At 39.5% G+C, this 16,306-nt stretch overlaps 1 protein-coding gene across 5 annotated transcripts in view; it reads left to right on the forward strand.

Annotated features, from left to right (window-relative positions):
• The window catches only part of LOC101446366 (zinc finger protein 596-like), a 47,395-nt gene extending 36,608 nt beyond the window's left edge, over positions 1–10,787 (forward strand). For 2 of the 5 annotated variants that reach the window (XM_058275481.2, XM_058275480.1), the window contains exons 2-6: positions 4,541–4,623; positions 6,646–6,772; positions 7,428–7,523; positions 8,039–8,121; positions 8,816–10,787. In XM_058275481.2, coding sequence (XP_058131464.1) covers positions 4,603–4,623; positions 6,646–6,772; positions 7,428–7,523; positions 8,039–8,121; positions 8,816–9,340 — 852 coding nt within the window. In that variant the 5' untranslated portion in view covers positions 4,541–4,602 and the 3' untranslated portion in view covers positions 9,341–10,787. Of the gene's footprint in view, positions 1–4,348; positions 4,459–4,540; positions 4,624–5,416; positions 6,773–7,427; positions 7,524–8,038; positions 8,122–8,815 lie in introns of all 5 variants that reach the window. The other 3 variants (XM_071207805.1, XM_071207804.1, XM_071207806.1) reach the window with 2 other exon arrangements.
• Positions 10,788–16,306: the final 5,519 nt, after the last annotated feature.

Below are 16,306 nucleotides of genomic sequence, written 5' to 3' on the forward strand. Positions count from 1 at the left end.
AATATCCTGAATTGGTAAAGAAATCCTTCAACACAACAGTATGAACACATGGCATTTCTCCAAAGACATACAAATGGCCACGAAGCACATGAAAAATTTCTCAGCATCATTAGCCATTAGGGAAATGCAAATGAAAGCCAGAATGACATACCCTTTCACACCCAATAGAGTAACTACTATCTTAGTTTCCTAGCTGCTAAAACAAATATGATACAATGGGTTGGCTTAACAATAGGAAATTTATTGGCTCACGGTTTCAGAGACTGGAAGACTTGCTTATACCTGAGTCAGTATCTTCAGGCTGGTCAGCAGTCTTGGGGTTTTTGCATTTCTTTCACAAAGAATGCACACAGCAGAGTGTTCTCCTTTCTCTTCTGTGCTCCATTGTCTTCCAGCTTCTGGCTGCTGCTTGTGGCTTCCTCATCTGTATGCATTTTCCTTTTTTTTATTTTATTTTTTTTATTTTTTATTTTTTATTTTTATTTTTATTTTATTGATTTTGTAAAAATATTACATTAAAAAAAATATGAGGTCCCATTCGACCCCACCACCCCCACCGCACCCCTCCCCCCCCCCCCAGCAACACTCACTCCCATCATCATGACACATCCATTGCATTTGGTAAGTACATCTCTGGGTATCTCTGCACCTCATGGTCATTGGTCCACATCATGGCCCACACTCTCCCCCATTCCATCCAGTGAGCCCTGGGAGGATTTACAATGTCCGGTGATTGCCCCTGAAGCACCATCCAGGGCAACTCCAAGTCCCAAAAACGCCTCCACATCTCATCTCTTCCTGCCATTCTCCATACCCATCAGCCACCATGTCCACTTTTCCCACTCCATTGCCACCTTTTCTCTGAGGTCCTTGGATTGGTTGTGTCCGTTGCACCTCTATGTCAAGAGGAGGCTCAGATTCCACATGGTTACTGGATGCAATCCTCCTGCTTTCAGTTGTAGGCACTCTAGGCTCCATGGTGTGGTGGTTGCCCTTCTTCAACTCCATCTTAGCTGAGTGAGGTGAGTCCAATAATTCAGATTGTAGGAGCTGGAGTCTGTTGAGGCTCAGGGCCTGGCTATCATATTGTCAGTAAAAAGATTCAATCCCCTAAATATAAGGACTTGTGCCATATTGGATTAAGACTCACCCTCTTAACGCAGACCAGCAGAATATCCCTGTCTACATATAATAACAGGAGTTAAAAATGCTGTTTGACCTAATGTAAGGGGGAAATGGAAAGGAGAAATGAGTTTATATGGCTATGAGTCTCTAAAAAAGAGTCTGGAGGTTGTCAGAAGGATTGCCCTTATGCACACCTGAGCAGAGTCTCAGAGACAGATAAAGTAGATACAACCCCAGGTATTGGTTCTTTTGAGGGCTAAAGAGACCCACAGGTTCTATGGTCATGGCAGATGGGGTTCACTGCCATGTCAGTTGGCCCTTCTTTGGAGCTGGTGTTTCTGCGTGATGGAGCTGGACACAGATGGGATCTCTTTTCACAAGCCTTTCATGCTACTTTACTGGAATTGTAGTTGGTGCTGGGGTTGAAGATATATCTAGGGGATTTGAATCTCTGGACTGACAATATGATAGCCACGCCCTGAGCCTCAACAGACTTCAACTCCTACACTCTGATTTATTGGACTTACCCCACTCAGCTAACATGGAGTTGAAGAATGTCAACCACCACACCATGGAGCCTAGAGTGCCTACAACTGAAAGCAGGAGGATTGCATCCAGTATCCATGTGGAATCTAAGCCTCCTCTTGACATAGATGTGCAGTGGACACAACCAATCCAAGGTCCACAGAGAAAATGTGGCATTGGTGTGGGAAAAGTGGCCATGGTGGCTGCTGGGTGCGGGGAATAGGAGGAAGAGATGAGATGCGGAGGCGTTTTCGGGACTTGGAGTTGTCCTGGGTAGTGCTTCAGGGACAATTACCGGACATCGTAGATCCTCCCAGGGCCCACTGGATGGAACGTGGGAGAGTATGGGCTATGATGTGGACCATTGACCATGAGGTGCAGCGATGCCCAGAGATATACTTACCAAATGCAATGGAAGTGTCATGATGATGAGAGAGAGTGTTGCTGTGGGGGGAGTGGTGGGGTGGGGGCGGTGGGGTTGAATGGGACCTCATATTTTTTAATGTAATGTTTTTAAAAAATGAATTAAAAAAATAAAAAAATAAAAAGAAGAAAGGTCATGTAGTATTAGTACTTCAATGCATGGCTTGCTTCACTATATATAAGGTCCTCAAAAAAAAAATCCTCAGAGGTCCTATTGTACTGGGTATCATAATGGGTTCAGAACAACAGGACCATTGATCAAGACCTGAATATGCCTTTTATGGGGCAAATGATCCAATCTGCAATAAGTACTTAAAAAAAAGACAAAAAACAGAAAATATCAAGTCTTGGAGAGCCTGTAGAGAAATAAGAACTCTCATTCATTGGTGGGAATATAAAATACTGCAGTCACTGTGGAAAACAATTTGGCAGTTCCTCAGAAAGCTCAATGTAGAATTGCTGTATGACCCAGCATTGACTCATAGATATGTACCCAATGTATTTGAAAGGAGGGACTTGAACAGGTACTTGCACACCCATGTTCATAGCAGCATTATACACAGTATTGTATAATGGATAAGCAAAACCTATATACATAAAATGGAGTATTATTCACGCATAAGAGTGAATGAAGTTCTGATATATACTACAACATAAATGAAGTTGGAAGACAGTATGTTGAGTGAAATAAGTTAGATAGAAAAGGATAACTTGTTTGAGTCACTTATAAGAATTCACTATAATTTATAAGATGCATAGAATCAGAAACTAAAATACAGGTTACCAGGGTCTGGAGTGGGGGTAGGGAATGGGCTGTTTATCGTTTGAGTTTCTGCTTGGAATGATGAGAACATTTTGGTAATGGATGGTTGCAATGGTATCACAATAATGTGAACTTAATTTGCACCACTGAATTGTATCTTTGAACATAGTTAAAATGGGAAATTTCAGGATTAACATATTTTACTAGAATAAAAACTTTGAATAGCTATAGAACTATATAACAAATGGGAAGGCCTCATGTAAACATTGGATTTCAGTTAATACTTTAATAATATTGTTTCGTCAATTAAAAAAAATTTTTTTTTCAAGAAGCTTTAGATTACATAAATGTTACATAAAAAATATAAGGGGGACATGGACTTGGCCCAGTGGTTAGGGTGTCTGTCTACCACATGGGAGGTCCGCGGTTCAAACCCCAGGCCTCCTTGACCTGTGTGGAGCTGGGCCATGCGCAGTGCTGATGCACGCAAGGAGTGCCATGCCACGCAGGAGTGTCCCCCGCATAGGGGAGCCCCACGTGCAAGGAGTGCGCCCCGTAAGGAGAGCTGCCCAGCGTGAAAGCAAGTGCAGCCTGCCCAAGAATGGTGCCGCACACACAGAGAGCTGACACAACAAGATGATACAACAAAAAGAAATACAGACTCCCAGTGCCACTGATAAGGATAGAAGTGGTCACAGAGGAACACACAGCGAATGGACACAGAGAGCAGACAACTGGGGGAGGGGAGGAGAAATTTTAAAAAAAGATCCATTGATTGGATCACTTTAAAAAATATATATGAGCCCATCTCCCCCCTTCCTCCTCCTCCCACATGTTTCCACATTAACAACATCTTTCATTAGTGTTGTACATTTGTTACAATTGATGAACACATTTTGGAACATTGCTACAAACCATGGACTACAGTTTACATTATACTTTACACTTTGTCCCACACAAATTTTGTAAGTTATAACTTACAAAATACAAAATATACAATGGCCTGTATCTGTCACTTTAATGTCATGCAGGACAAATCCAGTGTCCTGAAAATTGCCCCATATTATACCTATTCTACCCTCTCCCTGCCCTCAGAACCTCTGGTGGCCACTGCCTTTACATCATTTATGAGGTCTTCTCTTGCTAGGATAATAAAAAGTCTATAGTAGAATAATAGTCTAATTTAGTCCATTTTTCATTCCACAATCTTGAGGATTTTGTGATGGTGATACCCAGTCTGTTTCTAATTGAAAGGGAGCTTAGATCTCATGGGGCAGATGAATGGAGCTATTTTTCTTGCAGTTGCAGGCACTATTCAGTTTCATCAATTTTAACCAAGTACCACACTAGTAATATGTTAATAATTGAGAAATAATAGGGACAACTGTGTGTGTAAGGAGGGTGATGTATGGGTACTGTGTATGTTCTTCATAATTTTTCTGTAAATCTACATCTCTAAATAAAAATAAATTCTTATCTGTACAATGAGATTATTCATATCTTCTTTATTAGGCAGTGTGGCAAAGACCTTCTTACTTTTGGCCCTAGCAGAGGAGGGGTCTCCCCATATTTCACTTGGAACACACTTTATGTCCCTGCTGATTGGATGGAGTTACTCCCAGGTGAAGTGTTTGGATTCATGACACATGAGTCTGAAAATTGGGTACTAGAGTGGAGTCTCATGGCTTTTTTCTCTCTTCTCAGTTTGCTTGAATACTGCTTTTGTCATTGTAATGGAAATCAAAGGAAGACACTTGTAACCTGAGATGCTGATAATGCAACCACTGGTGAGTATGGAATTCTTTCTTTACTAAAATTACACTTGCATTGCCAGCAATGGTTAGGTTCCTCTTACTAGGTTGGGTATTCTAAAGGCATTTAGGAGCTATTCAAAGTGGTGAGCCCTAGGTAAGTTTATCCCTGCCTCTGGGATGGTCATGGAAATTTAGGGGTTCATCAATAATTTCCTTTCCAACATTGCATTAAGTTGTTCCAGGGTACACTAAGGCTGTTTGTTCACTGAATAGATGTGAGACGTTTTCTTTTACATCCACCCATGGCCACATTGGGGGAAATAATGCACTCATTTGATAATGTCCTTACCTCTACTTGGCTTAGGCATGTAAAAATCAATGATAGAGATGAGAGAGAAGAGAAGATTACAATTAATAGGGAAGCTTATGTTTCACCAGATGAGTTTAATCACAGTGTTATAGTGCAAGGGTGGAAGAATGTGCATTGTTGAGAAAAACATGATTAAGGGTTAGGATAGAAGGAAAAGAGGAAATTTATTTATTTCCCCCAAATTTAATTTTCTTAAGGTTTTGATAGATGCATTTGCACATTTTAAGAACCTCAAAAAATATAACTACAATTTTGCTTACCCACTTGTCCCCAATTGCCCAATTTCCAATTTTCTACATAAATATATTTACATTTTATAAATGGAAACAAGAATAGGAAGTATTTTTTTTAATAATGCCCCCCCGCCTTGTTGTTTGCGCTCACTGTCTGCTCTGTGTCTATTTGCTGTGTATTCCGTGTCTGCTTGTGTTTTTTTCTTCTTGTCTTTCTCTTTAGGAGGTGCCAGCAGCTGATCCCAGGACCTCCGGTGTGGGAGAGAGGCACATAATTGCTCGAGCCACTTCATCTCCGTGGTCTGCTGCGTCTCTCACTGTCTCTCCTCTGTGTCTCCCTGTGTTGCATCATCTCGCTATGCCAGCTCTCCATGACGCCGCCTGCCAGCTCTCTGCATTGTGGGCCATCTTGCCTTCAATAGGAGGCCCCAGGAATTAAACATGGGGCCTCCCATATGGTAGATGGGAGCCCAATCACTTGAACCACATCTGCCTCCTGAAGTATTGTTTCTTTAATTTTGGTTATGAAATCAGGAAAATTATAGCAAATAGATTAAAATTTTTGTCCCTCTAAAAATGTTTGAAGAGGTGGAGAGACCAGCCCAAATGATTTATTTTTTTCTTGGAAATATAGGTGAAATGAAGATAAAGACAATGAAAACTGGGGAATGTTAAAAATGGAAGGTCTCATACCACTTAATGGTCTAGGACCATTTTACAGTAGAATAGTCTCAGGGGTCTGAGATGTGTGCTGAGAGCTGTCTACTTATAGGTTGTAGTAAATGACTGAGTTATGTAGTGTTGAGTGAGCCACCACCTACCAATCCCACTTTGTGTATGAAACCTGTTTGTGCAGAATACTAGCTTTTTGCTGCAAAGTTCTCAGTCATTTTAATAAATAAAAGACCAATGAACTGTGTTTATATAGGAAGTACATCGCACATTAGCTCATTCGATCTTTTAAATCTCCTAATGTGTTTTTGAACAGTTTCATAGATGAGAGGAAACTATGATCATTCACGGGAATAATCTAACTGTATTCATGGTTTAAAAGTGGCATGTCATGGATATTGATTACCTTGTAAGGACTATAAATTAACATGAAATCAGTGGAGAAAAGTATTTTTTTTAAATGTATTTTAAAAGTATTTTTTTAAGTTGTATAATTTCTATCTGGAAGTCAGGATTTCCAGTTATTGTGAATATTCTATCTTATGCCATACCATATGTCATGTGATATTCTTTTATAGTGAAGTTGTTTTTTTTTTTGTATTCAGTGTTTGTATGCATCTTTGTATATGAAAGCAGATGGGACTTCAACACTGAGAATGGTCTAATTGAAACACACAAAAGTTTGAGCTTTCTTTATACATACAGTTCCTGGTTTCTCATCCTACTCTGGACATTGGTAGGGATGGCCTTGTGTGAACCTAACTGTCCATGATGTTTTAGGAGTCAGTGGCCTTTAAAGATGTAGCTATAGACTTCCCGCAAGAAGAGTGGGCTCTCCTGGACATATCCCAGAGGAAGCTGTTCAGAGATGTGATGGCAGAGATCATCAGTCATCTGGTTTCAGTGGGTAAGTCTCCCAAAATTTATCTATTTATCCATTTATCATCTATTTATACATCATCCAATATTTATTCTAAAGATGTTTACATTGTCCCTATTGTTTTATATTATTTTCTTACATTTTTATGCTTTTTGTTTTTTAATTTTAATATTATAACACGAACAGCCACTTAAGACAATTTATTCCTTTATTTCTTACATCTAGACCATAATTTCCTATCTCCAGCACTCAGAACAGTGGTGGGAACTCAGTGAATATTTTTTGAAACCATAAGTAAGTGGAATAAAAAATTTTCCAGTAATTCTGCTTGAGGGTTTATGCTGAGGCTTTATACCACAGTAGTAAAAACAAGAGACATATTTTTCTCCACGTAGAAATTATGCAGTTCTAGTGGAGATTGTTTATTTGATTCTTTTTGAAAATAACCATTCACTGTGGAGATATAGAATTTTACCCTGTTTGGAAATATGGAGGATTCTGCAGTTTCTATTTCAATTTGAGCATGGACACATGCAATAAGAGGTCTTCACTGTATTTTGGCAGATCAAGGATTAGTCCTTTGATGGTGAAGGAGTGTCATGATTCTGTGTTCTGACTTGAGTATCGTCTGCTGTTACCTGCACAGAACTCAAAAATCCATTTATATTTTTCCTGCAATTAGGGTTTCACGTTCACGAATCAGATGTGCTTTCCCAATTGGAGCAAGGAGTAGAACTGTGGAGAGAAGAAATAGGATTTCTTCAAAGCCAGAATTCAGGTGAGCTCTAGGAACCTTTGCTTTGTACAAGAAGTAAACTCCTAAGTGACTGAGTGGGATTTTAGAATATCCATTGCAGAATTCCTGAGTAATATTTTCTGAAAAATAGGTGAGGTTATTGAAATTTTCCTCACATGTATGGTTATTTTTCCATACACTTATCAGTCTCTATTTTTATGTCTTTTAATATAGAGAAATGAATGTTAATGTATTATTGGAGTTAAGCTTTCTCATAATGGCCATTGGCTTAGTCCTCCTCTTTGAATGCTTTCCTTCTCTTTACCTCTCCAACAAATCCTATCTTCTTTTAATTTTTTTCATGTGTCAATATTAAGTCCTTTCTAATTGTCAGTGATTTTTAAAATATATTTTCCTAGAATATTGCTTAACTTGATATTTGTTCCTCACTAAGTGTTAATACTTGAAACATACTCATGGGGACATTTGGGTCTTACTTAAAACATTTTCATTCTCCTGATGCTGCCCAAATGATTTTTTTCCCCCTATTATCTCAGGTAGAAAAAGTGGCCTTAAAAAACATGAAATTAAAAACAAACGAAAGATCTGCAGAGAAGATGCTTCTTCTATCATGTCATTGGTAAGCTTCATGAGTGTAAATTTTTATCTTTTAAGTTGATAACTTGGAAAGGAATAAATTAGGCATTCAGCACAATCAACTTCAGTAATTGAAGTTGGTATTAAAGGCTAAGTAAAAAGTCAGTGATATTTTGAATTTAGGGAAAAATTCACTTGAACACTGAGCCATATTCTGAGTTCTTATAAAAACACAATTGCATAAAAATGACTCATATACCCAATCATTGATGCATCATACATACTTTTGTAGTTTGGATGCTACAAAAGAGAAATTCTCTGTGTTTGCTGGAGAATGATGGGTTTATATATTTAACATTGGGAATATTTTAATTGGAGAATATCACAATGATTCCTTAAGAATTCATATATAGAGAAAGGATTATGTCAATGTAAATAGACAAAGCTTTTAAATCTCTCATCTTCCCAAATGCAGAGATCTCACATTCCAGAGAATCCCTTTAAATGTAATGGTTTTTAAGAAGAATTAACACACAGATCCATAGTTAACACAGCATGTGTTAATGCTCAAGGGAAAGAAATTGTGTGTCAGCAAACTATTTGGAAAAGCCCGCAGTGCCTGGACTTTTCACAGTGCCTGGACTTTTATTCAATGGTAGGAAGTTCACACTAGAAGTATATTGTATAAATATCGTGTAAGTGGTAAAGCATTTATTCAAATTTCTGGCTTTCAACAGTACAGTGAATCTGACATTGGAGAGAAATCCTATGAATGTCATCTATGTGGGAAAGCCCTAAGAAGCTGTTCTGGCCTTAGACAACATGAGAGGACTCACACTGGAGAAAAACCCTATGAATGCCATCTTTGTGGGAAAGTCTTCACTCAGTGTTCTAGCCTTAGAAAACATGAAAGGACTCACACTGGAGAAAAACCCTATGAATGCCATCTTTGTGGGAAAGTCTTCACCCAACATTCTAACCTTAGACAACATGAGAGAATTCACAATGGACAGAAACCCTACAAATGCCATCTTTGTGGAAAAGACTTCACACATTATTCTACCTTTAGGCGACATGAGAGAATTCACACTGGAGAGAAACCGTATCAGTGCCATCTTTGTGGGAAAGCCTTCACTAGACATTCTCACCTTGGGCAACATGGGAGAATTCACACTGGAGAGAAACCATATCAGTGTCACCTCTGTGGGAAAGCCTTCACCAATTGTTCTGGCCTTAGACGACATGAGCGAACTCACACTTGAGAGAAACCATGTGAATGCCTTGTATGAATGGGGAAACCTTAACTTTATTTTTGTAAATTTAGACAATATGAGAGAAGTAGGAAAACCTATAAAAGATATATATATGACCTGGGGATGAGCCTTCCTGGCACTGGGAGATTACTACCAAGCAACAGCTAGCAATGCAACTGGAAAAGTTAAAGACAAATGAGTTTATATGGCTAAGAAGACTTCAAAGTGAATTGGATGGTCATTCTAGAGATTATGCTTATGCATTTCTCAGCCGGATCTCATTGACTGCCAGAGTAAATACTACCTCAAATAGTGGGGCTTCTGAGGGCTCTGGAGACATCCAGATACTACAGACAGGGCAGACAGTTCAGAAGTTTGGTGCTGCCATTGGGCCCTTCTTAGGAATTTATGCTCCCCAGTGTGACAGAGTTGGATTCAGTTGTGATTTCCCTACACATGACTCTTATGCTCCTTCCATTTGAACCTATAGTTAGTACTAGGGCTGATAGGTGTATGTCCAAGAGACTTAAATCTTTGGGCTGTCTATGTGCCAGCTGGGCCCTGAATCTCAACAGAATTGCAAAACCTATCCTGCAGTTCATTGGTCTCATTCAGGACAACTAATGAGATGATGATAGATGATGACAATTCCAAGGAACAGAGAGAGTCTGCAACCGCAAGCAAGAAAGTCCCATCCACCTGTCCTATGGGATCTAAGTCCCCTCTCAATTAGAGGTAGAATAGGCATTGCCATGCTAGAATCCTCAGGATTGGGGAATGAATGATTGGCTAGTGTAGACTTGCTGGTATTTTACTACAGACATTGTGATTCTAGCAATGGAAGAACGTATATTGCTGATGTGGAGCCAGTGGCCACTGGAGGTTCTGAGGGCAGGTAGAGGGAAAAAGAGGTGTAATATGGGGGCATATTCTGGACTTGGGAATTGTCCTGAATGACATTGCAAGGACAAATACAGGCCATTATGTATCTTTCCATAACCTACAGAAATGTGCAGGAGTATAAACTAGAATGTAATCTTTAATCCATGTTTAGTGACACTGTTCTAAAATGTATTTATAAATAGTAACAAATGTACCACACTAATGAGGATGTTGTTAATATGGGAAATGTGGGAAGACATATGGGAATCCCCTATATTTTTATGTAAATTTATGTAATCTAAGTATCTTTGTTAAAAAAATAAAAAATACATTTAAAAAAAGACATATGTGTGAAAGTTATTAGGCAAGGTTCTGACCTTAAGTGATATGACAACATTCAGTAAAAATTTTCTGTAAATAGAAGAGATTGCATCCATAAAATCAACCTTTAACCCACCATAGAACTAACACACTGAAGAAATGCTGTATCGGGGGTTCTTAACCAGGGGTTCATGGTTAAGATTTCAGGGGTTTCATGAGCTTGAACTGAAAATAAATCAACTTATTATCTTTATTTTCTCTGACCTCTAACTGAAATCTAGCATTTCCTTCACTTTTGAATGTATGCAATAAATTACACTAGTAGTCTGTCATTTTCACCTGACTTACAAAGGGGTCTGTGGAACAAAAAAGGTTAAGGACCCCTGTACTCTATAATCAACATGTCGTGCTTACTACTTCAGCTAATCTAAGCAAATTCATACTGAAAAGAATCCGTGTGAATGTCATCTGTGTAGCAAAACCTCTTGATGGTTTAATGACATACAAAATGAGTTGACTAACAATATAAATGTAATAAATGTACAAAAGTCTTCATCTACTAGTACATATCATAAACCAGAGTAATGTTATGAGAGAAATTCTATTTCTGTAATCAGTGTGGGAATGCCTTAATTTATATTGCCTTTAAATGAAATGAGGGAATATAACAGGAGAGTAAAACACAAGATTATAGTGGCTAAGCACCAAATTTGTGCATAAGAAAATTCAGTGTAGGAATAAGCATTAAAACAAATAATCATGAAAAGTTTTTATTATTAATAGGAAGACAAAACCCCTAAGTGGAGTGTCAGCTAATTCATGCTGGAAAAGTTGCTCAATAAAAATCATGAGCAATCATTTATTCATTTACATGGCAGGTAGCCATTCACATTATTTAAAACCCTCTCAGGGACCGTACATGAAGGAAGGCCTTCAGTAACTCTCATTACCTCATTGCATTAATATTCTTCCATTGAGGAGGCAAGCATCCTGAAGGTAAAAGAGGTAAAAAAAAAATCTTCAGCTTTATTTCACATCAGAAAATTCAGTCTGGAAAATAATACAATTTGTAGGTACCCAATTCAGAAAATAATTCAGGATTTTGAAACAGACTTATGATTGAAAATATGTAGTAAAGCAAAGTAGCATTATAAAGTGACCTGGGAATATAAATTGGAGAATTTGTAAGAATATAAAATAAGATTCAACTCAGTAGATTAGTATTTGTATAAATGGAAGCAAAATAGTTGTTGCTGAAAAATCTAATAAGTTGGCCAATTTCTGGTTTTTCATGTAGATCTAAACAGAAATAGATAAGTCAGAAAGTAACTTTATATGGAAACTGGAACATCAAACAGAAAATTGTCTTACTCTTTTTTTTTTTCTTAAAGAATGGATAGAATACAAAGGGAAGGAGTAGGGAAATAGGGAATTGTCATTTTTAAATATAAGGGTGGCCTTTTTTTGTGTTTTTTTTAAAAACAGATTTCAAAAAATTTTAAAGATAAATAGATCATACAAAATGTTACATTAGAAAGTATAAGAGGATCCCCATATATCCCACTCCTTATCCCCCACTCCTCCTACATCACCAAATTCTTTCATCATTGTGGCACACTCATTGCATTTGATGAATACATTTTGGAGCACTGCTACACAGCATGAATTATAGTTTACATGTAGTTTACACTCTCTCCCAGTCCATTCAGTGCGTTATGGCAGGATATATGACATCCTGCATCTGTCCCTGCAGTATCATTCAGGACAACTCCAAGTCCTAAAATGCCCTCATACCTCACCTCTTCTTTCCTCTCCCTGCCCTCAGCAACTCCTGTGGCCACTGTCTCCACATCGATGATACAGTTTCTTTCATTGCTAGAGTCACAATAATTCTATAGTAGAATACCAGTAAGTCTACTCTAATCCATATTTTATTCCTCCATCCTGAAGACCCCGGGATGGCGATGCCCACTCTGCCTTTAACTCAAGAGGGGGCTTAGATTCCACATGGCTGATAGATGGAATTCTCCTGCTTGCAATTGTAGACTCTCTAGGTTCCCTGGTATAGCGATTGACCATCCTCACCTCCCTGTTAGCCAACATGGGCAAGTTCAGTGAACCAGAGAGTAGGTGCTGGAACTCCATTGAGGCTCAGGGCCCACAGTTGGTCCAGAGATTCAAGTCTCCCGAGCATACACCAAACCCAGTGCCAACCATCAGTAAAAGTGACAGAAGAGGCATGTGTAGAGAGAACACACCTGAGTTGAACCCTATCACACTCAGGAGCACAAATTCCAAAGTAGGGCCCACATGACCATACAACCTAGGTGTCTCTCTAGCCCTCAGGAGCACCACTACTTGGGGTTGTATCTACTTTGGCTGTCTCTGAGATCCTGCTTAGATGTGCATAGGAGCAACCCATCTGATGACCTCCTGACTCACTTTGAAGTCTTCTAGTCATATACACTCATTTGTCTTTACCATTTCCCCCTTTTATTCAAGAACTTTTTCTAGTTGCATCACCAGCTGGTGCTTGGTAGAAATCCCCTGGCACTAGGGAGGCTCATCCCTGGGAGTCAAGTCCCATGCTGGGGGGAAGGTAATGTATTTACATGCTGAGTTCCACTTAGAGAGTGGCCACATTTGAGCAACATGGAGGCTCTCAGGAGGTAACTCTTAGGCACCCTGCAGCTCTAGGCCTAGTTGAAATTTCTAGCACACAGGCTCCTAAGCATAGTCATCAGTATCAAGGGCCCATCAATGGACCATCCTCCACTGGTCTTTGCCCTTGCACTTGGGGGATTGTTGCTGCTCCATTGGGGAGTGCAACAGAGTTCCCCGGAATGGGAACTCAGTACTCCCTCAGTTGTCGTGTGAAACTCTACTCATTATGCCAATACCCAACGAACATCCGAACATACCTACATACCCTATGTGCTTGCCCTGGAGAATCTCTCCCACCCATGCATCCCCCGTCAATGACACCCACCATCAGTGCTCGTCCCCTGCCATAGTTGAGCCCCTCCGTGATCCAAGACTTCTTCAAAAATGATGTCTAATATATTGCCAAATTCAATTGATAGGAAAATGAAATAGTAGTGGTAGGTTTAAAGATTAGAAATAGGATATATAATAATTTAGAAAAACTAAAAGTAAAAAATAAATTGGGGTATTAAAAAGTGAAAAATACTATAATTATTTTTCATGATTTGCCTTTCATCACTGCAAAAGGTATTGCCCTTTGTACAGTGGCAAGGCAATCTCTTCCATCATTTCTTCCTCAGTGTCCACCTTTTTTCTCTCTTTTTTTTTTATGTCTTCAGGAAAGTTTTAGGTCACAGTAAGTTCACAAAAAGAATATAGCGGGAAACGAACTTGGCCCAGTGGTTAGGGCATCCGTCTACCACATGGGAGGTCCAAGGTTCAAACCCCGGGCCTCCTTGACCCGTGTGCAGCTGGCCCATGCGCAGTGCTGATGCGCGCAAGGAGTGCCGAACCACGCAGGGGTGTTCCCTGCATAGGGGAGCCCCATGCACAAGGAGTGCACCCGTAAGGAGAGCCGCCCAGCCCAAAAGAAAGTGCAGCCTGCTCAGGAATGGCGCCACCCACACTTCCCGTGCCACTGACGACAACAGAAGCGGACAAAGAAACAAGACGCAGCAAATAGACACAGATCAGACAACCGGGGGAGGGGGGAATTAAATAAATAAATCTTAATTTAAAAAAAAAAAAGAATATAGGGGACTCCCATATACCCAACATCATACCCTCCCCAGCAATGATCTTTTTACGTTCACATTACATTTGCTGCAGCTGATGTACAGATATTGAAACATAGCTACCAACCATGATTCCATTATGGTTTACATTATGGTTTACCTTTTAGACTGTACATTTTTATAAATTTTTGGTTACATTATGGTTTACATTTTAGACTATATATTTTTATAAATTTTTGGTGAAGTTCAACATGGCCTGTGTTCATCATTGCAGGATCATGTAGAACACCTCCATTGCCCCCCAGTTACCTCCTCTTCCAACTATTCTCTTCCTTTCACCCCCTCCCCTCAGGGCCCACAGTAATGACCATGCTTCACCACTTGAAGGACAAGATTCGTAGATACTTGCAACAATGCTGAGGGCTTAACATACTAGTCTGTCCTCCCCGATTGGGAGCCACCCGTGCTCTCAAGAGACACCCTCCCTTCTGTTTGAGAATATCAGGCTTCCCCAGGATGGAGGTACAACACCTTCCTGCTCATTGTATGGTTCTCCACCCACTGATATAATATGCTATGACTTGATGAGCACTCACACACTCCTTAGAAGTCTGCTCCATGTGCACCCTGTCCTGGATGCCCCCTCCCCACCCCCACTGTCAAACACCTTAAACCAGTAACCCTTCCTTATTATATTTCTTAAAGAATTTTCTCAACATTGTAGTTTCGACCACATACCCAACAATCTCCTGTGTTCACCTGCTCTCCCCAAATCCCCCAATTCCGTGGACCATCTGAACTATATCCTTCCAACCCTAGCCCCTCTCAAGCCTGGAAAGCCCAATCCAAGGGTATCCTTATGCCTGTCTTCTCCCTTAACTGCACAACTACTTACCTCAACTTTATCATAGATTTCACCAGTGTGGGTGTTGGTTCACTTACTTCCTCCTCTTCCCCTCTATTTCCTGCAAGCCAATCTTCTAGTCTCAGGCTCTCTGAGACAGCTTGATTTGCTTAATTCATATCAGAGATCATGTAGTATTTGCCCTTCAATGCCTGACTTGCTTTGCTCGACATAAGGTCCTCAAGATTCATCCATGTTGTCCCATGTGTTAGTACTGTATTCCTTCTTACAGCTGAGTAGTATTCCATTGTATGTATATACCACATTTTGTTTATCCATTCATCTGTTGTTAGGCAGTAAGGATGATTCCAACTTTTGGCAATAGTGAATAATGCTGCTATGAACATTGGTGTGCATATATCGGTTTGTGTCCTTGTTTCCATTTCTTTTGAGTATATACCCAGCAGTGAAATTACTGGGTCATATGACAAATCTATAGGTAGTTTTTTGAGGAACCGCCAAACTGTCCTCCACAGTGGCTAGATCTTTTTACATGCCCACCAGCAGTGGATGAGGGTTCCCATTCTTGCACATCCTCTCCAACCCTTGTAATCCTCTGATTTTTTAATAGCCACCAGTCTAATGAGTGTAAGTTGGTATCTCATGTAGTTTTGATTTGCATTTCCCTAATAGCTACTGATGTTGAGTATCTTTTCATGTGCTTTTTAGCCATTTCTTTTTCTTTGGAGAAGCATCTATTCAAATCTCTTGCCTACTTTTTAAATTGGTTGTTTGTCTTTTTATTTTTGAGATACAGGATTTCTTTGTATATGCTGGATATTAGGCTCTTATCAGATACAGGTTACCAAATAGTTTCTCCCATTGGTTAGGCTGTCTTTTCACTTTCTTGATAAACTCCTTTGAGGTGCAAACAGCTTTAATTTTGAGGAAGTCCCATTTATCTATTTGTTCTTTTGCTGCTTATAGTTTAGGTGTGACGTTTATGAAGCCATTTCCTTTTCCAAGATCTTTATGGTCCTGGCTCTTATATTTAGGTCTTTGATCCATCTTGAGTTGATTTTTGCATAAAGTATGAGATGGTAATCCTCTTTCATTCTTTTATATATGGATATCCAGTTCTCCAAGCACCATTTGTTGAAGAGACTGTTCTCTCCCAGTTGAATGGGCTTTGTGGCCTTGTCAAATATC

Source organism: Dasypus novemcinctus, chromosome 14 (assembly GCF_030445035.2).
Source record: "Dasypus novemcinctus isolate mDasNov1 chromosome 14, mDasNov1.1.hap2, whole genome shotgun sequence".
Lineage (NCBI taxonomy): Eukaryota > Metazoa > Chordata > Mammalia > Cingulata > Dasypodidae > Dasypus > Dasypus novemcinctus.